The following is a 25,873-nucleotide window of genomic DNA, read 5'->3' as shown; positions in this document are numbered from 1 at the left end:
CCCTTTTCAGGTTACTTACTCAGCACTGTTTCCCCCCCCATGATTAATGGTAGTGGAGAGGGCACCATGTAATTAATGTTAATAAAAAATGAACCCCAAAGGCCCGTGCTGGCCACCCAACCGTAAGTGTGCTTTGCACATGGAAGTACAAGTGGCATATGAGGAGACAAGAAGGTTCTGGCTGGTCACACTGAGTTTCAGTGGGTTAAGTGCAACAGCATTGTCAAGAAACATTTTTAAAATCACTCTTAGCTTTTTGCTAAATCACAGGCCCTTCCAGAAGAGAGTTAGTTTTATCTCCCATTGCCTTTTTTGTTTTGTGTGAATTAGAACAAACTTCAGGATTTTGTCTTCCATGGTTCGTGTGCAATCACAGCTGTAACTATCCCAACACAGGCATTCACATCCTGCTGAAACTGCAGTTGGAGAGTAAAAACCAATACTAAATTTAATTGAAGAATAATCTTTGTGGAAGAAATTAGGACAAAACATCCTTCCACTCAAATGGTAGCTCACGCCTCCAGTGGTCTGAATTAAGTATGCAATAGTGTTAAAGGGGCAGTAAAAGCTGTTATTCCATACTCTGTTAAGATTTTCTTTTTATATTCCTGTTCTAGAAGAACATAGCAATTATGAGCTGAAAAACAAATATGATCAAAGCTTAGGGAGGTGGCGATATACATCCTAAAATGATGGTGGTCTTAATGCCATCCCAAACACTTTGGTTCCATGTTTTTTAATAAGGAAGCTGAAGGGTTCCTATGTGTGAGCCACTACCTCTTAATTAGCAGGGTTCCATACAGCTAGTAAAGTTCCCCGGTTCCAACTGAATTATTGTATAAAGCATCAGTTGAGGAAGGGCTGTAACAGATTATGAAAGATCTGTTCTCTGGCAGAGTGAGCACCAATGGGGAGAGCAGGCTGTGCAGGCTGATGGACGGATCCCTGCGTTATGCTGACAGTATTATTTAGATGTTCACAGCTGCCCTACCAAGCAGCAGATAGAGTCATGTGTCTGACATTCGGTCCCAGGGGATTCAGCAGTCTGTCATGAGGAGAAAAATCATAAATTCTCTCTGTTGCTATAGTGTTTGGAGGAATCTTCAGAGTTCACAGTGGAGGGCACTGGTGTTCAGCAAGGAACCTGAGTCTGCTAGTCTGTTGCTTTATTTATTATGCATGAAAAATCCCAGTGCAGCCAGGGACTGTATTGTAAAGGTTTCCTGGCAGACCAGCATGGAGTCATGTTGCAGCATGCTGTCTCTTTGCATTGCAGCACTAATCACATTCTCTGCTTATTAAAGGGCACCTGGCAGGACTTCGAGTAACCATCACTGTTGTCATTGTCATGCGGGTTATATGTCGACCTTCTAAATTTATTCTCTGGCAGAGCCATTTCGTGTGTCATTTAGCTCTTAATGTGGCTTTGTTAAAATAGCTCTTCAAAATACAAGCCCCTTTGTTAATATTTGTTGGGAAAAAGCAGCATCATACATATATCAGATCACCTGTCTGAGTGCTTTGGACATAGCTGGATATAGATTTGACATCACAGTTTTCCTGCCATGGTTCGATACAGTGAGCTGTTCAAATATCTTTTCACTTTGTGTTTCTTTTCTATATACTATTGGTGCTCCAGGCAAATTAATTGTTCCTCTGGTAACATGGAAACTGAAATTGAATTTCAAATTTCAGAAGTCTGATTATTTTGTTATAGCAGGTTATACTCCCAAAATCTCTTCCTCTGATCTCTTAGTGTTTCTTTTCTAAGGGCTAATGCAAAGCCAAGTTGCAAATCTCATGTATTAGTGGGTGTAAGGTGATGAGAAATTAGGGAATGTTAATTTGAGCATTTGGAAAAGCCTTCTGATGGGGCTAAAAATGGCTTTGTATCAACTGCATTGTCTGAAGTCAATGGCTGCTGGCTATAGGAAAGGATGGATATTTTGGTGTGAAAAGTTAATCAGATGCACAAGAGAAAATGGGATTGCATTGACTTCCTAAAAAGAAAATCTAGAGTTTAAGATAAGATCTGACTGAACTGCATCTTCTGTTACTGAAATGAAGTCCAGGTTTTACAGCTACTTTCTCTTGTAGGCTTTGTCACTGTATTGATGCATATTTTGGGTGACTTAACTCTCTGGAATGCTGTGTTCAGCTTCTTTTCTCTGTGCAGCTTGGGAATTTAGATTGTGAAATCGTTGGAATAAAAACTGCCCCTTAGTGGATTTTAGAACTGCCTAGAGTTGAAGGACCTGACAATTTTTTTGGCTTTGTTTTTTTTTTTTTTTAGTATTGCATTGGAACTAATAATAGTTGCAATCACTTCCCTTCCCCTCAGAGAGGCAATTTTAAAATATAATTAGTCCTGGTGTATGTGTCTCTATCTTAATTTATATAATTTAGCATATAAACAGGTAATAACGCAGTGCTTGTCATACTGTTTGCAGTGTGGTTTCCTGCTGTTGCCAGATGCAGAGCTGCTTAGGCAGGCCCTGATGATTAAAGCTGTTACTTTTTTTCTATACAAAAAGCTCACAGTTCTTGTAAAATTTTTCCCTGAACTTTACATGTCGCTGTGGTGTCAGCTTAGAGTTTGTCTGGAGTTGAGCTCCTTTGCGCTCTCAGTGTGTTTCCTGCGAGACACCGCATCACATCCACAGTGGTACATCTGCTGCGTCAAGAACCCTCCCAAAGATGGGGAAGAGGCAAGCGAGTAATACTAACCTCTGGTGACAGCTAAGCCCATCCATCTGGAGCTGTGAGTGGCAGCTAGAAGAGATAATTGTCATGGGAAGACCACAAACAACTAGCAAATGCTACCAAGCAATTTTTGCTTGAAGCTGAATGAGTAGGGAGCCCTTCCTTGCAGGTGTTTGTGGAAAAGTCCTTCCACCTGGTTTTAGAAAATCACAGAGGATGAGACCACTCTTTTAAGAGTGGGAGCTGCAGTAAGGTGCCTGCTGTCCTTTGGCAGAGGGTTCACTGGATGGATACTGAGTATTTAGAAAACAAATTAGACTTGATCATATTTGTTTACCCGCAGGCTCTAAGCGGAGCAATTACTTTGAAGTAGAAGAAAAATACATCCCATGTATTACAAGGCATATTTATCTGAATTTTCAAGGAAGCAAACAAGAATCACAAAAGTAGGCACCCTTGGTCACCAGAGAGAGAGTAAGTGTTTGGTGGCTATAAAATGAAATAAAAGCAAGCACAAATGTCTGGCTTCAGGGAGTCATCTAGAGCATTTGGGAGAGACACTCACCCAGGTAAAAGCACAAGGCCAGCAAAGCAGCTCAAAGCACTTGGAATTGCAACAAATTAAGGCTTTGGTGCCCTTCTGCTGCGTAGCTCTGTAGTGAGCTGTGCTGGTAATTCTGGTTTCTGTACATGCAGCCTCAACACTTTACCTTCTAAGTGTATCACCGAGGAGGAATTTTGCAGCTAAATGGCTGCCTGGCGGGACAACAAGGTTGTTTATATTTAGAAAGCTGGTGTGAGGAGTGCCCTGACTGTGCTGTGAGATCTGTGGCTCTCCAGGAAGGAATATCTTGCTACCTTGTGTTGACACCCCCATGTCTGTGTGTAGTCACTATCCAGATCTTTCATGGAGCATTAAGAAATTTTCTCTCAGCACATGGGTAGATATTTGTGACCAGCTTAGTTTGTTGTATGCTCTGAGTGAATAATCTTTGAAGCTTTTACCTTTTGATATTTTTTATGTGTGTGTGTGTTTTACTAGCACCATCTTACATACTCTCGGTAGCTTTCTGCATAATAAAAAGATTGAAGTAGGGATTTTCAGAGATTGGCTTGAGTGTGAGTTGGTTTTTTTTTCACAAATGCACATTTAAAAGTCATCTTTGCTGCCCAGTTTTTGGATTTTAAGCATGTTTTGGTCATATGGTTCTAATGTTATCTTTCAGTTATGAAGGTCAGGGAAATCTTTCACGAACCAAAGCTGAAGGCAGGGATGCTGACAGTGACATGAGTCTGAGAGATGATGTTGTAAGGATATATGGGAAACATTGCCAGGCTGGTGGTGAAACAGGGACACTTCTGGGCCAACACTGCTCTGTTTAGCTGTAACTGCATAGGACTAAATGAACACATCAAAGCAGGCTTCCTGAAGCTTTTGTAATCCAAGGTGGGGTGGGGAATTGTTTCTATACCTTTCCATAAAAGCAGATCCTCTTTTCCCACTTTAGGATTTAGGACTTGGACTTTGAAGGTGGTTGAAATTGCAATGGAGAAAATCTTGAGGTATTAGCTGGCAGGCAAGATTATTTTACTACTAATAATAAAGAAGCAACTGTTCAAGCTTGCAAGCCTAGAGCAAGCTTTCAGGGTAAAAATAAAGAATTTTACTAAAATCATTGGCTTTAGAGAGTTAAGTATTTAAGAAAATAGTAGGGGGAAAAAAGTCATATGAAAAGAGATTAAAAGAGATTAAAAGTTAGCATATTTATAAAAATTACCCTTTACTTGTCCTTGCTTTTTGAACTTGTTTCACTCAAATGCTTTTTTATAGAAGGTAGGTGACAAAGTAATTAAAATTAAAAATGCTTTTGAGACTCATTTCACTATTGTGCTTTTCCTTTACTTTTTTTTGGAATCTCTGAGGAGCAACCAGGCTAAACTGGGACTTTTATTATTTCTGAGAAATGTCTTCACATGATTTTATTTTTAGATTGTTGGGCTTATTTGAACTGTGAGAAAGTGTGAAGGACTGAACAGGATTTTAAGAGGTATTTAGCATAGAATATATTTTAACGTTTATCGTGGAGCAGTGAGAAGGGTTGATATATTCCTGGTGAACAAGTAAATCACACAAGGACTCATGTCAAGCATGTTATACTTGTTAATGGTGAGGCTTCAAACATAACTGTGGTTAGCAGGAAGCTGAATGAAGTGAGAGACTATTGCCACATGTACAGGTCTTGGTGCCCATCAGTCTTCAAGGAGCCAAATGCCTCTATTACCCGAGTGTTTGACAGTTCTGAACTTGCTAGGATGGCAGCACATCTGTCAGTGTTCTCAAAACCAAAGAAGACCGATCACCATCACCAGTAATAACACACATGTAATAATTTTAAAACCAGTATGCTGAGGCCTTCCTGGGAGATTTTTCAGATGAGATAGTTACATTTCCCCTAGCTTAGTTCTGGCATACGTCCTCCTTCCCTCTACAACTCTAATGGAATATTTACTTTGAGAAGATAATATAGGATGTATTGATCCTGGTATAAACTTTGTTTGTATTTATTCTAGCCCTCATTTACTAAATTAAATGTTGTCTAGGAGGACCTTCACATGATGCCAGGATGCTCTATCTTCCTTTGTTCAGATTTAGCATCTTATGATATCCCTGCTCTGTACCCTTGTATTGGAACAAATTACTAGATTACTGGGAAGTGATTGTGGTGGGAAGCACCAGCCCAAGACTGTAGGTGGAAGAGATGAAGCTTCCAAATGAGCCCATAATGAACATGAAATCCAGTTTTAACTCTGCTCTTATTCACAGGCCATAGTCATTTGTTATTTGTTTTTTATGTGGGTCGTTCAGTGAGTGTGAGGTTACACCCAGGGAGCCTGGCCACCATATTTGCTCTTTTGTGCATCATTTTTTGAAATGCCTTCAGGCAGCTCAGGGGATGATGTACCACAATGAAATTTCCAGTGCTTATCCTAGCTGTGAGAATGACCTCTAGTGTCCTTTATGGTCCCCCCTTTGGCCTTTCCAGACCCCTGTTCATCTGAGGAATTTCGTGAAGATGTAGCATGTTCTCAGTCTGTTATGTGACCTGCAGTGCTAGTGATTCAAAACCCTATAAGCTGTTCACAGATCTCCTGTTATTCACCTTGTAAAAGAGAATCAGGCTGATTCTGTTCTGAATGTCCCAGAGTGCCACTGCCCATAACACATTCTGTAATGCCAGACACAGTGCTTTTCTGATGAGTGAAGGATGTATATAGCTAGAAGATTTCAGTTTCCATTTTTCTCAGTAGGAAAGAGTTTCTGTCAGTTAAGATTTTTGAGTAGAAAGGATTCTGAACTTGATGAGTTTTCTTTATTTTTCCTTGTGGATGATGCTCCGAACAACAATTCAGTTAAATATGAAAAAATTATTTTATCAGGATACATCATTAATCATCTCCCCTTCCCTGTCTTTATGCATTTTAATATTAATTAAAAAAATAATTAGTCTGCCATGACCTTGGTGATAAATCTGAGTTGCCAAGAGATTGAACAAGTCAGCAGCTGTTTTGCTGTGAATGTCTGATATTAAACTGGAGGTTGGCTTCCCTTTGCCTTTGGTTTTCAGTGACACCAGCTGCTATCTTGCTGAGTTGAGACATCTCAGAAAATGGGCAGGATGACAAGCAACACAAATCATATAATTCTGAGTAGGAAGCTCACTTGCCTTGAAAGATAGTTTGCTTTGGCTTTCAAACTTCCTATTTTTTCCTCCTGAACTGTTTCCTCCCATGTGCTTTTTCTTGTAGTTGTTTTTTTTTGTGTTATGAACATTTCACTGTCTTTTAAAATTGAATGAGATGAAAGGTGTATCACTTAAAGGCCTGCAACACGTACTTCTAAATGAGCACTTGGTGTGTGATGTGGTAGTGGTGAAAGATATATGCTCAAGGGGTAAGAACTTTTTTCCAGTGTAGCTGCTGAATTTTGTTCTATTAACAAAATCTTGGTAGCTGTTACATTTTTCAAGATGTGTAATTTTTGTGATATTGATTTAATAAATGCTTGCTTTCAACTCCTGTAAAATAAATTGCCCCCTAGTTTTGATAGGAATAATTCATGATTTGTTACTGTTTCCTGCTGATAGTAGATCCAATCTGTGACCTCTACTTCAAGGGAAGCTCTGTTACTGAGGCCTCCAAACTGGTATTTCAGAAATACCAGTTGCATATGAGTTCATTATGTAAATGTATGCTTCACATTGAGCATGCAAGATAATGTGTGATGTATGACAAATTTGTAGCACTCACTGGTTCTCTATGATGCAGACCCAGTGCATGGATGATTCTGGCCTTTTCTGAGAAGCAGATGTTTGCTTAGGCAAGAAAAGTATTTACTTGTGTTACTTCTCTGCAGAAGAGGGGAACATTGTCACCAGTGTCTGTGCTGTACTGTGAGTTGTTGGACCTACCATCTGATTTGTGGTCACTGACCATGACTTTAGTCTCCTTAATTATGGGACTTGGTGAATATCAAAAGGTTTCATACTGGAGGCAGATTTTAGGTACGTTTATTTAAGCTGGAGTCTTCCTTTAGTCCCAGTAGTGCAGTTCTGTTCTCCCATAGAGAAATGCCAGGCAGGAAGCAGCCAGCTGCAACTCTCCCTGTGCCAGATTGGAAACTGGAGACAGGATCAGGTTAGTCTGTGCTGCTTTTTTCCGTGCATCTGGCCAGCCATAATCTTAAAGCTCACATGAACTTTTTCCAGTGGACCTAAAAGAGAAAAAATGTTAAAAGTGTAAGGATTTGATATCCTTGTTGTTCTGAGACCACACCCTATTTTTAAGTTGTTTTGTGTTTTTTTTTTCTGGCCCTGAGACTCATCTTGCCACCTACCAATGAAAGGAGGCAGGAATCCAAATGTATTCTGCTTACATCTAAACCTTGTGTTGCCTGCCATTTATAGCAGGAGTAGTGTGATGGTTTGCTGTCACTTAGATGTCACTCAGATTCCTTCAGTCTCGCTACTACACTGTTGATCAAGTTAACTGCAAGGCAAGATTCATCCTAGGTAAATTCTGGGTACCCTAAAATAAAAAAGCCTGAATGCCATTGTATAACTCTGTAGGTTTGTTGAGTAAAAAAGCAGGCACTTTAATTTTTTTAAGCACTGTAGTAAAGAAATCTTGTTCTGTTGACAAGTTCAGCATGTGTCTTGTGCAATACTTCTCTGTCTGCTTGGATCCTCCTCCTTCTCCCATCTGCCACCTTCTCACTCTGAGGAAAGGAAACTCCATTCTGTCAAAGCAAAGTGCCAGTGAAAAATGGGGAAGACTTTTAAGAGTAGCTTTTGGATGAGACCATTCACTAAAATCAAAACAAAAATAACCACAGCTCACTCTTGTTTTGCCCTGTATTTAGCAAAAGGTTAAGGCTGACAGGTAGTAAGATAGAACCCCTCAAGTGAAGGCTGTGCAGTTCAAAAAGGCAGAATCACTTACTTCTGCCTGTGATCAGCGCTCCATGGCAACATGTGCTTTGCAAGGAAAATAGCATAAATACCTATTAAGCAAAGAGATTCCCTGGCAAGTGAATTAAATGCCAGAAATCGAATGAGAGTGGGGTTGGTGGTTTTTTTTTTCTCTCAGGGTAATTAGGGTAGCTACCAGTGAAGTATCATAATTATAATGGATGCTTTCTGAGTCTTCTGAAGTACGAAGTGTACCTCATTTTGAAATATCCTGCTTCAGAGACTGTGCATTTCTGTATTTCTCAGTTATTAGTCTTATGCTTTGTGAAGCTAATGCTTACTAACTTTGAGGATTGTTGCCCTCTGCAAAGGTTTTGTGGTTGCTTCTGCCTGATGCTGACTTGCAAATTCAGTGTGAGCAGTTAAAGCCTTAAGAACGATAAACTTCTATTATTACAGGGACTTTGTGCATTCATTTAAGTCCCCAGGGCTGGAGCTCAGTCTTGGTAATTGTCTTGGCTGGAAGTGAACGTCCTGAGTTTCACCCTTAAGTCTGCAGCTGGTGATCTCTGCCCGGGAGAGTTAAGGATTAGAGAACTCCAGGACTGTTTTTGATAGTTTGGTTTGATGTGCAGTCACCTACAAAATAATGGTAGTAAATGTGCTTATGCTTTCTTTATAGCTGGAATTTGGTTGGCTATTTGACGCAAGGGCAGCAGAAATCAACAGGACTTTGTCTGCCGGAGGTGCTGAGCCTTCAGGCTCCACAGATCAGAATGCTGAATATCCAGGGGAACTAAAACCATGAGGTTCTGCTTGAGTCACCATGCCTCACTCTCTGCTGCTTTGAGTATTTCAGATTACGCTCATCACACATTTGTTGGGGTTCATGTGGCCATGAATTAGATGGTTTTCATTTCCTCTGTAACAGGGTTTTCTAAATCCTCATTCCTTGGCTGTCTGCAAGCATGCTTTACTGTTCAGTGAAAAGTCTTAGGATATGTGCTTCTCTCCTCAATTCTAAAATGTAAGCAAAAATTCTAAGTCAGAATTTCATGACTTCCTTGCAAAAGTGTAGGACAGGTAAGAAAGAGATTGCATCTCACAGGTGAGAACTGTGTAGATGCACCTTGTCTGAAGTCCAGCTTCTCTGCTTTATCCTGAGGAATGACTGTGCTGACTCCACAAAGGCACAAAGCAAGTATTTTGTCCTGTGAAGAGGTGATATCCAGTCTGTTATACAGCACTGTATAATAGTCTACTAGCTGCATTAGTGTTGGCTAGAAAAATTAAACTCAAAGTCGGGCTTGAATCATGTTTTAAGTTGGTAAACCCCTGGCCAAGACAGTAAAATGTTGATGATGCTGCAGTACTGCAAAGCTGTAACTTGGTGAACAAGTGCCTTCTATAGTAAAAAACACCTCTGTTTGGTGTTCTGTACATGGTCATGAAAGGCATTTTGAGACACAGAAGTTTAAAAAATTAGTTTTATTCCCTTAATTTAAGCAAACAAATGTTAAGCAGAAGTTGCTTCCATCTAATTACATTTTCCAGGCTCAACTTGTGGCCAATTTAATAGTACATTCTCTATCCCTAAGTATAGAGAAACTATGCTGAAGGAAATGAAAACCATGTGATACTTTAGTATACAGTGGGAAAATCAAGTTTGTATTGCATGGTGCAATGATCCATCTGTCTTGGCATTTTAAAAATTTATTTATGTTTTTTAAAAGCTGTTTCATGGCTTAAACAGCATGGAGTTCAGCTGTTAGGTTGTCCCTAGAAAGCACAATATCCAAGAAGCCCCCATGGAACTGTGATGAGTACATTGCCCCGGAAATGAACTTTACTCACTTCTAGTCTAGTTAGCTGCCATTAATTTGTAAATGTATATATTAGTTTATTACTGATCTCTTTCAGAGGTAGTGAACCTGCCTCATATTTCTGCTCTGGAATGTTTCTGGTGCAAACTTCCCTGGTAAATGAGATATATGACACTGGTGTGGAATTTGGGTGATTTCAGCCAAGATTTTTAGAATTATTTTAAAATTAGTAATTTTTTTGTGCATACATGTCTTTTGGGCGCCCAACTTCTTAAGTTTAAGGCAGGCTGAATTTCATCACAGTGGATGATAATCAGGCTCATTATGGTGTCTCAGATTGATCAGTCTTTGAGTATTCCTTTTCCAAGTTTTACTCTTTTCATATTCTGGTGGTGCAGGATGATGGTAGTACTCCTCAATTGCTTCCTACTTTCCATCCAGATTGCAGCCCCTTCATTCTACACTTGTAAATTCTCATGTCAGAACCAGGCAGACAAAGGCATTTAATACTTCAACCCTCAGAGGAAGCAACTGGATAAGTTTTTACATACATATGATGTATTGACTTGGGTTTGTGGACCATTTACATACAGATTGATAGGTCTCAAAGATGTGAAAACACATGTACAGGAATGACATCTGAAAGTTATTCCTCTCTTTTTCATTCATGTTCCAGGACTACAGTGCAATAAGCTTTTTTTTTTCTCTCCGTATTACAATATTTTTAAATATTAATAGTTAAATTAAAATTATGTTAAATCCTCTTTCCCTAGAAGGCTAGGCTGCTAGTCTAGACTATAATATAAAGTATTTTTAAGTATTTCTGGTCTGGTTCTGAGATTCTCCCAATTTCTATCCATTTTAAAAAGGGGATTAAATAGTTTTTGGTCGTCTCACTCCCTTTTACTTTTTTATGAAGAATCTGAGGGATGCTTAAAGTAAGAGAGATTCTCAAGGCCATTTTTAATGTGGGGTTCCAAGAGAACTGCTAAGTAACTTCAGCCTTCCTGTTCTCTAATATCTGCGCTACTTATCCATCCTGCTTACTGAATAGTGTTGAGTGTAGCTGAATTTGGTGATCTTCCAAGTTTTGTCAGTGTGATTCAGTGTTAAAAAGTTTAGGTGCATTATTCTGCGTATTTTGGACAGGCAAAGTGGCAGAGAAGTGACAGGGAAGTTGATACAGCTGTTCACATGGAACCACTCTGTGACAGATGAGTTGCAGTAAGACAGATCACTCCTGAATAGAAGGGGAACAGATTTCTCTGCAGGGCACAAGGAACAATCTAAGATTCTGATATATGCCTTTTCAGAGGGTATAAGATGGCCCAATTAATAATTTCAGCAAACGTACAGCTGAGTCTTTCATCTGAGTGTTAAGCAGTTAGAATCTCTAATATTTTTGTGAGGGTAGTAGTAATCAAGCATTCCTTTATAACTCATCCAGTCTGACCCTTGTGAATTTTGTGTCTTCAGTATCCTTATTTGTGTTCTCCCAAACCTTCTTTAGTTTTATATTAATATTGACAGGATGCCTTCTTAAAGCTCAGCATTTCTTGCTCTTCAGGATTAGTGCTTTCTCTTCCATCTTAGAGTGGCACTTAGCTGAGTTATGGTTTTGGTAAAACAAAGTCATCATAAGGGTACTCTCAGCTTTCCTGTCATGCATTGGTGCTGTTCTCCATGGCAATCAAACTGGAACAACTCGGCCTTGTGCAGGTCAGTGCTCAACAGAAAGGGGATGGAGTCTGTAATAATTCCGAACAGTGAATGTTCCCTCAGAGCAGTGCAAGCTGCATTGCACGAAAGGAGCAGTGGTCTGTAAATAAGTGAAAGGCTCCAGCATGTGCAGAGCCTCTGCCTTCCTCAGTGGGTTGTTTCACAACAGCTGCAACAAAGAAGGGGAAAAAGGTTTGTAGAAAGCACAGGAAATGCTTCAGATTCCTCATAAACAAGCAAGGCATTTCTCCTTTGAGAATGTTCATGCCAGATTTGCTGTACCTTCTATCTTTATCACAGCAGGTTGAAACAGGCATCATAAAGAATGCCCAAGAAGAGGGAAATGTACTAGCTTTGAGTCTAAACCTGTAAAAACTTTGTGTGTGATAGTTGAAAACACTTTATTCTGGGTAGAGAAATGGGATGTGTAATTTCCAGGAGTCAGGTACTTTGTATAGAAATAGCCAGGTTGCCAGTGCATTTTATAATCCCGAGAATGAGGAACATTCACATGAGAACTTAGGTAGGCAGGACTTATGCAAATCTTAGTTATTCTCCATAAAGCTCTTAAAATTCATTCTTACATAGCCTCTTGCTTCTGGGGCAGCTGTACCCAAGTATAATTAACAAAGGAGTGACAGAGACTAAACCAAAAGTCTAGTATCTTAAAGGACTTTTATCTTAAACCAAGGCTCTCTTTGAACTCTGAATACAGAATAACTATGTCTCCATGATGATCTCACTTATTTCTGACCCATTTTAGAAATATGTCTTCTCTTCCAATGCAATTTAAGTGTACAATGATGAAACTAAAAGGAACATACTCTCAGAAGTGACTGAAAAAAGGATTCAGCAGCAAGTTTTTATTTAATCATACATGGTATACTGTGGTCCAAGTGCCAGTTCTGGGTTTATCCTGGGATGTATCAATATCCAGAAAAAGAAGGTAGTTTCATATTTAGGGTTTTTATTTATGGTTTCAGTTTAAACTTGAGCCTGAGTGCAGACCTTGCACTGGGTTTGCCCTGTGCACAGAAGGCACAGCCCTGAGGGCTGCCATCACTGCCTAGTTGGGAGAATCTCCCCTCCACAGTCCACAGCTGTATCTGTGTTTGGGCTCTTTGCACACCAGACAGGGATCCCATTTGAAAGGTCAAATGCCACTGCCATGGTGCAATGCCTCATTACATCATTAAAGGTATCTGCGAGTGTGTAGATCAACTTAAACCGTGCCTGATGCTTTTCTGCTTAGCAGCATCTGATTTTGGTATTTTAGATGTTTATCCAAAGGCCTCCAGAGATGCCTTTCATGGTTGGATGCAGATAATAGAAAGTTGGCAGTTTTCCTGCTCCTGGATGTCAGGTAGCCTTTCAGTGAACCTGGTTCTTTCAGAGGTAGCTGTTCCCTGTGGCACAGTGGTGGAAGCTGTAGCTCAGAAATGATTTGGAGATTTCGGTGGTGCTGATGGCTCTTTACAATGCTAAGTTTTTAATTAACCTGGCTTGCAGCCCCAAGAGGCAGGACTGACCTTGGGTTACCCAGGGTTTGACTACATGGGTAATTAGTGATAGAGGAAATTTGACAAATATGTGACTAATGCACAGGGATTCACCTAATGAAAATAACACCTTCTCTTTCCCAAATAGCTCCCTTGCAACATTTAGTTGTGTAGCAACTACTGCTGTTTCGTGAATGAAGCAAGTGGATTCCACAGCAGTGTTTGTGCACACTCCCCACCCCTCATTTGGCTCACAAAATTAGAATTACATTTTAGTGGTTTTGTAGACAATATAAGCAAAAGTACACACGGTATAGGCAATACACACACACACAGGTAATACTGCTGCTGCATTAGATGAAAGGTAATTTCTCATTCTTGCAGAAGGTTCCTTTTCTGTGAACTTAAAGTATCCTGTAAATGTGGGGGTTTGCCGGGAAGTGGCCAAAAGCTGGAGAGTAACTTCTGCAATAAGGTTCTATTCCTTACTGACCATGTTTTTCTCAAGTCCTGAGGAGGCAGTGATGGTGCATATAATTTTGATACCTGATAAAATGGTCTCATTTGGTCAGGGTGAGAATTAATTTTAAGAGCTCAGGATGCTGCTTTAAATGATTGCTCTGCTTGTAGTTAGCAAGAAATTCATCCTGAAGAGCCAAATAAGCATGTAATTTTGTCGTGGCTAGTCAAATTTTCCATATAAATTTAGAAGGAGGGTAATTTTCCCATTTCTATTTTAGAATGTTCCTTATTCTGCCTTTATAATTTTGTCCATTTCCTTATTAGTGCTCCTTTCAGAGCCCAAACATGTCAACAGTGACACCATTATCAGCCTGAAATAAAGGAACAAACATTCTCATCTTCAGCCATGGTTTGCCTGTGGCAGCTATTTTTAATTTTGCAGCTGCTGGAGGCTGAGGCAGATGAGGCAGATTTGCAGCTGAAGACTTGGCCCCTGTATCACACGTCCACTTTCCAAATGCCCTCAGAAGTGTCGGGAAACGTGGGGCTTTCCAAGAGGTCTCTTCACTGAGGTAGCACTTCTGGAAAAAGAGACAGAGAGAGCATGAGGCAAAGCAATGGCAGTAGCAGGGAGGTATCCTGCTGATTTAGCATTTGTTTGCAGGTGTTCAGATTGGAGTTTGAGGTGGCACCTGATCATTTTTTCACCAAGTGTGAATATGAGCTGACAGACTCGTGGGCTCTCCCATCTATTCTGAGCAGTGTGAGTTCCAGCGGGTCCTCGGCCTCCAGGATTTTTCTTTCCTGAAAGAGGAGGTAGTGTGACATTTTGGCCATGAGGAGCAACTTGTGCTCTTCCCACCCTTGACCCCTATTTTGAAACTGGTGTCACCACTCGGAGTTGAAGATCAAACTGCAGAACCCACAAGTGCTGCAGTGACCTGTACCTGGCTTGATGTGGGCATTCAGGCAGGTGAACGTTGGTGCCCACCACTTGAAAAAGTGGCCAGGCATGGAAAGCACAGCTGTGTGAGTGTAAACATTGTTTATTGACATGTCACTTCATACGACTAACCTTGTTCAGGCCACAAAGTGCCTCCTATGTCTTTATTTTGCCAATATTTTGGTAATTTATAGTTTACTGTGATAGAAGTTAAGATGTGGCAGTGCATTTAGTTAGTACCGCTGAGTGGTGTGGGCTTAATAGATGGTTGGTGACAGACCTCAATTTTCTTAGATGCTGAAACACAAAGTACTTTGTTTTGCAGCTTCCCACAGTCAGAAGAAAGTGATGTGATGAACTGGTTGAAATTTTAAATGGCAAATTCTCTGTTTTGGGACTGAAATATAATTTGAAACAGTTAGTTTAGTTTAATTTTGTCTTTGGCATTTGGCCCAAAATGCATTACATGTTACCTACTCTTTTGCCAAAAATTCACTAGCAGTGGTGCACGTGTGTTTTCACTGAATTTTTAAATCCGTGTTAGTGGATCCAGGCACTTTGAAAGCTGCATAGATTTTCTTAGTGATCCATAAAGAACAGTTCATCTAGGTCTTGGACCACTTTAGAGCTTTGTAAATATAATTCCTTTTTTTTCTTTTGTTGGTTTGAAAACTTAGACTAGATTTTAACTTGTAAAATCTTAACTATATTAAAATATTAACTATATATAGTTATATATATATACACACATGCACGCACACACATGTATATATGTATATACATATATATATGTCTGTGTGTATATATGTGTATATATACATATATGTAGAATATTAACTATAAAAAATATAGTCAAGCGGGTTCAGATACTTCCACTTTTGACCATAGTGTTAGTTAGGTAGTTAAATATTTATGATCCTTTGGTTTCATGTGAGATGATCATGGAAAAGTGGTGCAAGTAACTTATTTTCACTTGTGTTGAGCATCTTTGCTTGAGTATTGTTGTTAATTATCTTGCTGATCCTAATTTAGCTGACATTCCTGTTAGTTACCTGACCTATTGAATAGTCTTTCTTATGACCTCAGACTTTTTTGATCATATCTCTCTGAGAATAGATATAGGCATGCACATATAGTCTTCCTAATAGAGGGAGGTTTTGTTAAGCAGAAGCAATGCTGTGAGAGTTAAAAAAGAGAATGAAGTAATGTGTCTTTGAAGTGCAATCACTGCATTCAAGTGTTACAACATAACACTTTTTTGATCTCCTAAGAAATAAAAAGGCAGTTAATGCTATAGCATTTTGGAGAAACTAAGCTCTAAAAGGACATCCTGTTGAGAGGACTCATTAGTTATGCAGTCTAAAACTGGGGAACATGCTTAATCTTGTAAAAAGTAAAGAGGGCTCCGTGTCTTCATTCTGCAAGGAACTTAATATCCATCTCTCTTGCATTTGCGTGACTAACAGGCCATTCAGAACATAACATGTTCATTTAAAAACAACTGTCCACATATGCCAGGCATCTCCAGTGTGTCACTTGTGCCTTATGACTTGATACTGAAGTGGGTAATATACCTTTGAAATATATAGCTGATAAACCTTTCAAATATATACATGAAAAATATGTATCAACAGACCACCTTTACTTTGACCTACTGGCTAGAGATAAGGAAATAGTATCTACTTAGTGGTTTGTTGTTTTGATTTGTCTTGTCTTGTTTTAAATCCATAGTCAATCCCTAGCAAGATGTGGCAAATCTGGAGCACAGGATGGTCAGAAATGCAGACCCAGGCTGTTTGCAGTGTGTATTTCATGCCTTTTCAATGAATGGTAAACTAACTGCACTTGGCTGGCAGGGCCAGTTCCCTTTTCCTTCCGTGAACACATTTCATAAATCCTTGATAAGAGACTGTGTGGTTTCCCTTGTGGTAATATATTTGAGCTCATCTTTCTCAGCTGTTAAGGCCATGGACTTCTCACACAACTTCTGACCTACAATGCCTCCAGCATCCCTGTAAATGACACCAGCTGAAACTCAGGCAGAGCTGATGCTGTTTTGTCCCCTGAAGACATTGGATATTCCCTCTGTCAAAAAGCCCAGATTTGGCAGATGTTATTCTTAGAATAGCAGGAAGTGAGAAACTTGGTTTCATAACTAAATAACAATAAAGTTAGGTTAATGAGACCATGAATCATTTGAATGGTTCAGCTCTGTGTGCATCTGCTGCATGCTAAAAATTTCCCAACAGAATTTGCAGTGATTTTAGAAAGCTGACATAAAGTCAGTTATCTTTGATCTTTGCTTGGTTTTGGGGTGTGCTTGTTAAGCTATTGAAATAATGAAATGAAGATGCAGTATTAGCCCAGGGAAATATGCTAGTCTTATTCTGTCTAGCTCAAATAAAACAGCAAGGACATAGCATATTCTTTATGTTTGTTCACTATCAAGCATGAAATGGCCTAAAATACCTATTTCAGTCTCCTGTTTAGGATCCTCTAATAAGTTCTTGATCTGTAAAGTTCACGCCTTCCTCTTTCTTTTAAGTAGCCTGTGGCCATTAGGTCTGAATTTTGCCAGCTCTCTTCATGGTATGATAATCACGAGATGCTTTGGATGGGGAATTACAAATACAGGATCTTTTGAAAGAAGGTGCTGTCTTTTTAACTTGGAGCATTTTGACTGATTCCCTCTTGTCTCTTGCTGTCCCAGACTTATCCTAGTGAGGGGGCTAAACAAGAAAGACTTGGCTGTTCAGTCAATAGAGAGGTCATTAGGGCTGCTGTTGTTATCATTTGTAGCATTAAATCCTTTGAAAACATGTCTTGTGAGAATAATATTGAAAAACATAGTGCAGGCAAATTAGAAACCAGGCATTAATATTCATGATGCAAAATAAATAACTGGGTTTGGACTTTTAACTGCAATGCAAGATACATTTCACTCATTTAAGCAAAGTTGTCTGTGTCTTTTTATCCATATGAGAAGGCTGGCTGCATCCCTGGCAGTGAATAAGTTAACCTACTTAGTGTTTTGTGTGTAGGCAGCATGCAGTTCTGTGAGATTGCAGTGGGCAATGAAGCAGCAGAATTCAATTTGCAGCAGTGACCTAAGAGGGACTATTTTTAGTAATAAAATAGGTCAGGGGATGTGGTAGTGCAGACTGATAAATGAACAGTCTTCCCTTCCACTTGTGGGGCATGTTTTTGTTCTCCATTGTTGAAGCTCTGCGATGGAGTCAGTGCTGTCACGTGACTAGTGTTAAGAGTTTTTTATTATTGTGAAGCAATCATAGGAAAGTGCTAAGTCTGATTTTAGTGAAGAAAGAATATAAGTAACTATTTTGCTTAGGGATTCATGGAAGGCAAAGCCAACTAGGGAGCAGGATGTTTTGAAGCCATTGCTCAAAGCTGGTCTTAGCACTACTGGAGATCTGATTTTGCAGTGTTGCCATGTGGCAAGTTGTTCTTGGAGTCTTTTTCCCTTCCATTCTGCTGGCTGTTCTTATGTGCGTTTTTAGCTTGCTTCTGTTTGCTTTCTCAGTAATTTATGCAGATGAGTGTTAGCTTCTTCCTCTCAGGATGGCAAAGATGAAACATGGCTTTATCCCGTTCCTTTGAGTCCCTGGGCTCTTGCAGGAAGCAAAGGATCTGTTCAGCCCATTCTTATGACACAGAACAGTCCAAGTCTCTTTTTAGCATTATGCTACTTGACTTTTGCATTTCCGCACTTCTTTGGTCTCCTTGAAATTCTGTTTCAGAGCAAACTTGGAAAATGCCTGTTGCTAGTTTGTGCCTTTATAATCCTGATGTTAATTACCAGTGTGGCAAAGTCCCCAGAAGCTCTAGTCATGGAGCAGTGTGTCTTCATGGCGTATTAACAGCAGAAAAACAGCAACTTTGGCCCTAAAGCTTTTGTTTTACCCTGGAAAAAGAATGCTTAGCAGGATCCACTCCAGGCTGTAGCTGCATCGGTATCTGTGTGTCACACTGTGTGAGAAGTACAGTTGCAGGATGCTCAGGCTGTTGCTGGAGCTATCTCCAGGAGTTAATGAGCCCTAATGAGCCCTGGTGAGATGTACTGGGATGTCCAGTTCTCCTGCTTTGGAACTAAGCAGATCCCTCCCCCTGGGGCTGCTTAATGTTGTGTGAATTATGTGCCTGTGCTGGTGCTTGTTGGCCCATTCCTGCCCTGTGGCGCACTGTGAAGCACAGATATGGGTGTATGGCATGGAGGAGACATGTCCTTAAACTTTCCCTTATTTTATATCCCTTCTAGCAAAATGTGTTTAATTTTCATGGTCTAGTTGGGACCATGATGAAATCTCATCTAGCAGAGTTTTTTAAGTGCTTAAAAGTCCTTGAATAATATCATTTTGATATCATATTTATAAGGAAAGTAAGCTCAACATTGACCACTGGCTTAAAAATGGTAAACTTTGACTGTTCTTGACCCTTTTCATTCTTTTAAGATTGCAAGTTAGTTATGAATCATCCTCTAATATAAAAAAAAAAAAAACCCTAATAAATTGATAAGTAATTTGAATTTTTAACTTCTGTATTTTTCTCCACCAAAGGTCTCTTTCTATATTACAAATAAGGACTGCACACCTCAGATAACCAAGAAAGTGCCATGGGAAAAATACAAAAAGGCTTCCAGTGGGATCAATACAGTGGAGATATTTTCAGCAACACTAAGAAACTTGAGGGGGCTTTTGTTCATATTCCATCATCACTGCAGTTTAATGTGCTTCTAAGGGAATACACCGCCTTGCACTTTCCTTTCTAAAGGAAAGACCAGTGTTTTTGTGGTTTCTTTTCTTGTTAACCTGTTTTTGAAAAAGATAGCTTGACAATATCATCGAATATAAACTGAATTGTTTGGCATTCCTGTCCACCCCTGCACATCGTGGGAGCTGGAATTTCATGGCATGCTGATCAAAGTTCACAGCCTGTTCACTGCCCATTTGTGGGTCAGCTTAGGGGAGCAGAGCACACTAGCCAGGAGCTCATTTATTAGGCATGCAAGGAGAGAAATTCACAAATATTCACAGTTCTTCTTCTTAGGAGTTTGGAACACTGCAGTCCTCCCTCCTTGTCTTCACCCACCCTGTAGTGGCCTGTCCAATATCTGGTATGCTATGCTCTGTTCTTTTCCTTAAATACCATAAAGTGGAAAACTTGCACTCAAAAGGTGACTGGGACCATCCTTTTGCTACTAACATTTAATGATAGTTTCATATTTAGAGGGAGACTTTTCCTCTCCATTACAAACTAATTTATTTTAATTGATTTTTGAGAAGTCTGGCTTTTCTGTATTTCCTTGTGTTTTCTCAGCATGACTGAATGAAAAACCACTTTGTGCCAAAACACTGAGCTGGGAAAGATGGCTCTCTTTCTCTCCTGTGAAATCATGTTTGGTGTAACTATCACAGTGTTTTGCACACAGTGCCTTGCTCCAGCATTTATTTTGTGCTTGTTCTGGGGGCATGAGCCTGGCGGGGAGACCTGAGCTGCAGTATCTGACAGTGTGACAGTGGAAGGTCTGGTGGGAAAGTCACCAGTGACTCTGTGACAATGTTATGTGTCTATTCAGATTATCCAGTCAACACTTGGATAACCAGTGGGCTCAGATACGGGAAAAGTAGATCCTGCTCCTGCTGCTGTCACTGGTGTTTTAGCTGACATGAGGTAAATGTCCTCCATCATGTGTCACTCCGCTTCTTCATTTGAAAAATGAAGGTGATGCTACATTATGTCCATCAGGACTTCAGGGGAAAGGATATATATTCATAATCTCTAAGCTTTTAATCTAATCTTTCCAAAGTAAGGATTTTATGGATAATTTCTGGACTGGCCTTGGCATGGAGAAGTACAAGAGGAGCCATGTGGTTCGGTCTGTGTGCCGACGAAAAGGAAAATCCCGGCTTTCTGTACTCTAGATATGTTTCCAGCCAAAAACCTAGGAGTGAAAAAGGACATTTATCATCACTCTGAAAATCCCAGGCCTCTTTCAGCTCAAAGACTTCCCAGAACAAGTAGCTCCAAAGTTTACTTGAAGAATGTGATTGTAATCCAGAAGTGGAAAACACAGGATTTTCATACTAGGTATGTCCAAAGCCAGTTCATACTTCAACAGCCTTTTTTCCCTCTTGCTTTATATGTCCACACATTTGAGCAATGAAGAAAACTGACACATGGAAATCTGCCTGTGTTACCCACAAGTAGTTGAACAGGAATGCCAGGAATGAGTTCTATGTCAAATCACAGATAAATTTGTCCCTGTATCTCTCCCATATTTGCTGCTTTTTCAGCTCTTTTGGGTAGGGGTTGTCTGTGTGTACTGGGATGTCCATGACCTATCCCTTTGTGCTGCGGAATGGCCACAGGGGATGGATTGTCAGAAGAGAGAGAGGAACCACAGCCCCACAGGGAGGCATAAGCAATGGATTCTGAGCATTGTTAATAGCGTGACAGGACCTGCAAAATTAATATGCTAGCTGGAAGGTACAAAATGTAGCTCTGTTCTTCCTTTAGGCTGTGACTCTTCTCAGGGCAAAGCAATCCCTGCAAAGAAGTTTTTCTGGTGTTGCCTGTCACTCCTTGGTGCGTTGCCTGAAGGAGACAGCCTGTGTAAGAAACAGGTGAGCTGCAAAGGGCAGCAGACTGTGTCCTCCCAGCAAAGTCAAGTGTCCTGAGAGGACCTGTAGAACTTTTTTTTTGCTGTGTATGAGCTAAGAAATTCTGAATGTACAGGGCAGGCTCTAATGGTGCAGTGAGCTTTCTGACTTGCTTAACATAGTGTTTAATGAAATTATCATTGTTGGAGGTTTCTGTCCTTGTCTGCCCCCCCCCCCCCCCATTCTATTTCTTTGTATCTCATCACTTTAATTGCTACTGTTCTGGTACAGGGACAGATGAATTGAGGATTTATTTATTTATTTATTTATTTATTTTTGTGCAAAAGTAGTATTGTGTCCTTTAGTGGACTCTTCTTACTCTCCTGCCCTGCTGCTTCACTGATCTGCAGGGGCAAGCAGAGCTAGCAGCAGCCAGGCACTGTGCTCCAAGCTGCTGCTCACCATCTTCCCAGGAGAAATTTGAAGTAGGGTCTGTATTCCTGCTTGGATTTGTAGGTGCTGTCATGCAGTTCTGATCACTATTGAGTGAGTTTGGGCTAGGACCTGTGTGTGCAGGTGGAAACCACCTTGTGAAAATTTGGCTGAGAAATTGTGTATCAGTTACAACTGAGAGTACGCATGCATTTTGTTGCACACAGGGCAGGTCTTGGTTATTTTTTTGGAGGAGGAAAATCGGTTTTATTGCCAGCTTTGGAGGTGACTTGAAAAGATTTCTGTAAAATTAAAGGTCTCTGCTGTGCAGAGACTTCGATTAATAAGCTCACTCAGGAATCATAGCTGCCATAATTGTAATTGGAGGCAGGGTTTTGCTGATGAGTCACCTTGTTGGGGCTGTCTTCACTGCCTTCCTTGAGAAAGTGGAAATCTGGAAGAGAGGAATTTGTGTGACCTGTCAGTACCAAGCTGGCAGTAGAAATTGGCACAAGCTAGACCCTGCTGTTGGAAAGAGCCTGGAGAATCAGCACAGTTCTTTGTGCTCAGTTGGTGCTAGTTTAGGTCACAGGTGTGTCAAAGTTGTATCCAAAGGGAAGAAAGCAAACCAATAAACGTGATTTCAGCATGAAGGAGTGCGGTAGAGGTGAGCACACCAGGGACTGTCAGGCAGCTTTGTCCTTTAGTGGCCCCTTAGATTTCAAAAGTTTTGGGTGTGATCATTTGGAGTCTGCAGAGAATCCACTCTTAGTAGAAGAACAGTCCTGGCTTTTGCCTCTTTTGCATGAATTTGATGATAGGTTTCTCTGAAGAGCACATGTAGCTCCTGCATTGAAGCATGCATTTGCAAAATTCAATAGAAGCATAATCTGGTTATTCCTAATTCTTTAGGGGAAACTGGAGGGAGATGAGAAAACTATTGGGATTTAGTAGATGAGCTTTGGGGGGAAAAAAGACGTGCAACTGAAAGGCAAAGAAGTTTGACTCAGATTTTCAGGCTTTAGTGAAGCTGCTCTTTCTTTTCTCAATAGTCTCTTGCTTTGAGCTTTTCCAGAGTTACTGTTTAATCTAGTTCATTGTTGCACAGAAAATTGAATAGTAAGTGAAAATTTTCAAATTGTCTTTGACAAAACTTTAATAAGTTATTTTTGTCTGTATCCCAAGGGTAAACCCCTTGAGTCCCTGATGAAAAGAGAGTGTAAAAGCTTCAGCAGTGATAACTTTCTGCATGTCTAATATCTGTTTGTACAAAGTTTTACCCAAAAAGGAAAGAGCTAGGGCCTTTTTTTGAAAAATATAGTTATCTATGGACTAGTATGTACTAATATTAGTGCTATGTACTAATGACTATGCTGAATACTCACAGGCTTTTTCAACCTTTAAAGTAAATTTTCTCATATTAATTTCTTTGAGGATTAGAAATCAGAAAGAGGATTAGAAATTCTGGAAAGAATAATAAGTTCTGACACAGTGTTCTTGGATGACACTTAAATTTAAAATAAAATTATAATGTAAATGGTTAAGAATTAAAGAAACAACCAATTGGTAATGTCAGCCTTGAGCAAAGTACAGTATAGGAAGCACTGAAAAACGTTTCTCTGCATGATTAAGAGAGTCTGGTTTGCTGTTTGATTTATTGGCTGGCTGAATGAATTCATTAATTGTGTATGACTACTTTTACTTCTGGGTGGTCATTTTTCATTTCAGATTTCATTACTGAATGAGTGTTTCCTAGGGATGTTCTTATCATCCAAAATTAAATACATGAAAATGTTAGGGAGGCTCAGCCCTCCCTTTTTATATTGGTATTTTTCATACTATGGTTTTACCAACTGCAGAAAAATTCACTTAGGCTGCAATACCTTAGGTTTTGTGCTCATTACTTGAACACCAAAAGATTTCCTCTTACTGGAATAAATGCCATGTTCGGTGTTATGATTTTCAAAACAGTGGTATGGAACTAGAGACCCTCTTTTTTAATTAAATGGTGAAGAATGAGACAGACACTTGTTTCTTAAACATTTCAGATGTACATAAAGCGCTCAGCATTCAAACACCATTGTGACTACATTTGTAGAATGAGAGTTCTGGGTGTGCAGCTCGGTGGGAGGTAAGGATAGATAACATTTGTAAGAAATCAGACGACTTAGGGAGAGATCCTGAACATCTTGGCTTGTAGTTTGAACACTGTTTTTTTTTTTATAGGAAGGACTCATTTCCTGGACAGCTTGCAAACAGTATGGTCTGCAAACACTCCTCTCTTCAAGGATCTTAAGGCTTTTAGCTGCATGGAGAAGCAGAATTTCAGGAAGCATATAATGCCACTGTCTACAGCTAAGGATGCTGTTCCAGGGAATGGTGCATCTCCTGGAAGGAGAATGCTCAGCAGAACCTCAGTGGCCTTGCTGGCCCTTCCAGCCAGAGGGCAGCAGTCTCTGGATGGACTCTGGGTCCACAAGGGCAGTGGAGTTGGATATAGCTATTAGGAATTCATTTTATTCTCAAGAATTCTCCTTAAAGTGAGAAAATAAAAGAGAGTGTAGGGAAATCCTCATGATCTTCCTTTTCTTTCTTAGCCCCCACCTTCAGGTTTTGTGTCTGCAAGTAGAAGGCAGAGCTGTTAAAGACTACAGAGTGAGGACTTTGTCATCTCATCTCCCCCCCTCAGTTTTGGCTCAATACTGACCCCTCATCCTGTAATTGTGTAGCAGATGGGGTGGGTGAATCCCCAAGTCAGCTCTGTGGCAGAAAAGACTGCTGTGATATTTTGACAAATCTGTTCTTGCTTGTGGGCTCTGACACTCCCAATGAAGCCACTCACTTCATGTGTTTCTGTGAGAATTATCTCTGACTATGTAATACAAAAAAAAGGTCTTGTGAGGAAAGAAGGTGAATGAGGTAACTTAACCCTCCTGTAAACACATGGGTGTGATGAGCAGGAGCCTGGCTAGGAAGCATTTTTCCTGCTATGTGGCTTGGTCCCATTCAATAGCATCAAGCTGTAATTATTGATCTCTTACATAGTTTATTTTTTCTCTACGTTTACAGTACTGATACGTATCTGTAATGTCAAACTCTAACTTATACCTGCTGTCCAAAATGGGAATGACAGCTCATGCTTCTCTGTCAGTCACTCTGTGAAGACTAACTGTAGAGAGAGCTCTCTATGAAATATATATTGCTGTATATTTGATGTCTGTGGATAGTTTATTATGCATAAGAATAAACTCTGTAGTGGAAAGGGTTAGATTTGTATATTGCTTTGTTTCTAAAAATAATATATTCTATTTTTCTTTTTCAGGTGGATTAAATAAGCTTTACCTTGCTAGTCATGCCCTTAGATAGCAAAATATAGCAGAGACATTAAAGATGTAACTGATCTGAACCTGGCTGGTAAATATTGTGACAGTGCTATCCTATTTTTGTCCAGAGCTTCCTCCTACTCCTGGGTCTGTAAAGTGACCTTCTCTCCCTAATTTAGGACACATAGTAATTTGAACAAACATAGCAATAATTCTCACTGACATAGGGCTAATCAGGGTAAGTTGGAGTCAAAACAGTATTGTCCTCTGCAAATAAATGTATCAGGCAAAGTTAGTTTCAGCAGATGTATCCAGCAGCTGGCCTTGAAGATTGTGCAAATTGGTCTGTTCTGGGTGACAGGATTAAGGCTGGAAATGTCAAATCTTCTTTCGGGGAACATATTTAGCCTGTTTGTGAATATGTCTCTGTGTGTGCATATAACTTACAAACACAGATGTGTACACACACATAAAGAAAGCTCAGATTTGTGAGATCTAGGATATGGGTCTGTTTTGTTTGGTTTTTTTCTTAGTATTCATTTGGCTTCGTTGTAAATGAATACTCTGCTGTTCCTGACTGTATTGTCTCTGTGTAACCTGAGCTGAGCTTTTCCTTGCAATGCAAGGTCCCTGTCACTCCTTGATGCATCTGGCTTGGAGCAAAGCTGGAACATGGCAGCAAGGGGCACATGTCCCTCCTGTTCTAAGCCCCTGTTACCCAAGCCTCTGGCTGTTTGTTTGCTGAGAAGTGTTTGATTGCTGGTCTGGGCTGAAGGAGAAGGATATTAGCAAGACAACATGGCTTTCAGTCCAGGGAAGATAGAAGATGAAGAAGCTGGACATATTCTGAAGCTCAGTCTTGATACAACCAGAATTGGCCCTTT

The 25,873-nt window shown here is 40.0% G+C and overlaps 1 protein-coding gene across 4 annotated transcripts in view; it reads left to right on the top strand.

The window, feature by feature from the left end:
- SERGEF (secretion regulating guanine nucleotide exchange factor) overlaps window positions 1-25,873 on the top strand; it is a 141,962-nt gene that overhangs the window by 82,866 nt on the left and 33,223 nt on the right. For 2 of the 4 annotated variants that reach the window (XM_058857555.1, XM_058857586.1), the window contains one exon: window positions 23,893-24,925. The exons of the other annotated variants lie outside the window; for them this stretch is intronic. In XM_058857555.1, coding sequence (XP_058713538.1) covers window positions 23,893-24,173 — 281 coding nt within the window. In that variant the 3' untranslated portion in view covers window positions 24,174-24,925. Of the gene's footprint in view, window positions 1-23,892; window positions 24,926-25,873 lie in introns of those variants that run through there. 4 annotated transcript variants of the gene reach the window in all.

Source organism: Poecile atricapillus, chromosome 1 (genome assembly GCF_030490865.1).
Source record: "Poecile atricapillus isolate bPoeAtr1 chromosome 1, bPoeAtr1.hap1, whole genome shotgun sequence".
Taxonomy (NCBI): domain Eukaryota; kingdom Metazoa; phylum Chordata; class Aves; order Passeriformes; family Paridae; genus Poecile; species Poecile atricapillus.
The sequence above is the reverse complement of the archived record's forward strand: the minus strand, read 5'-3'. Positions and strand labels throughout refer to the sequence as shown.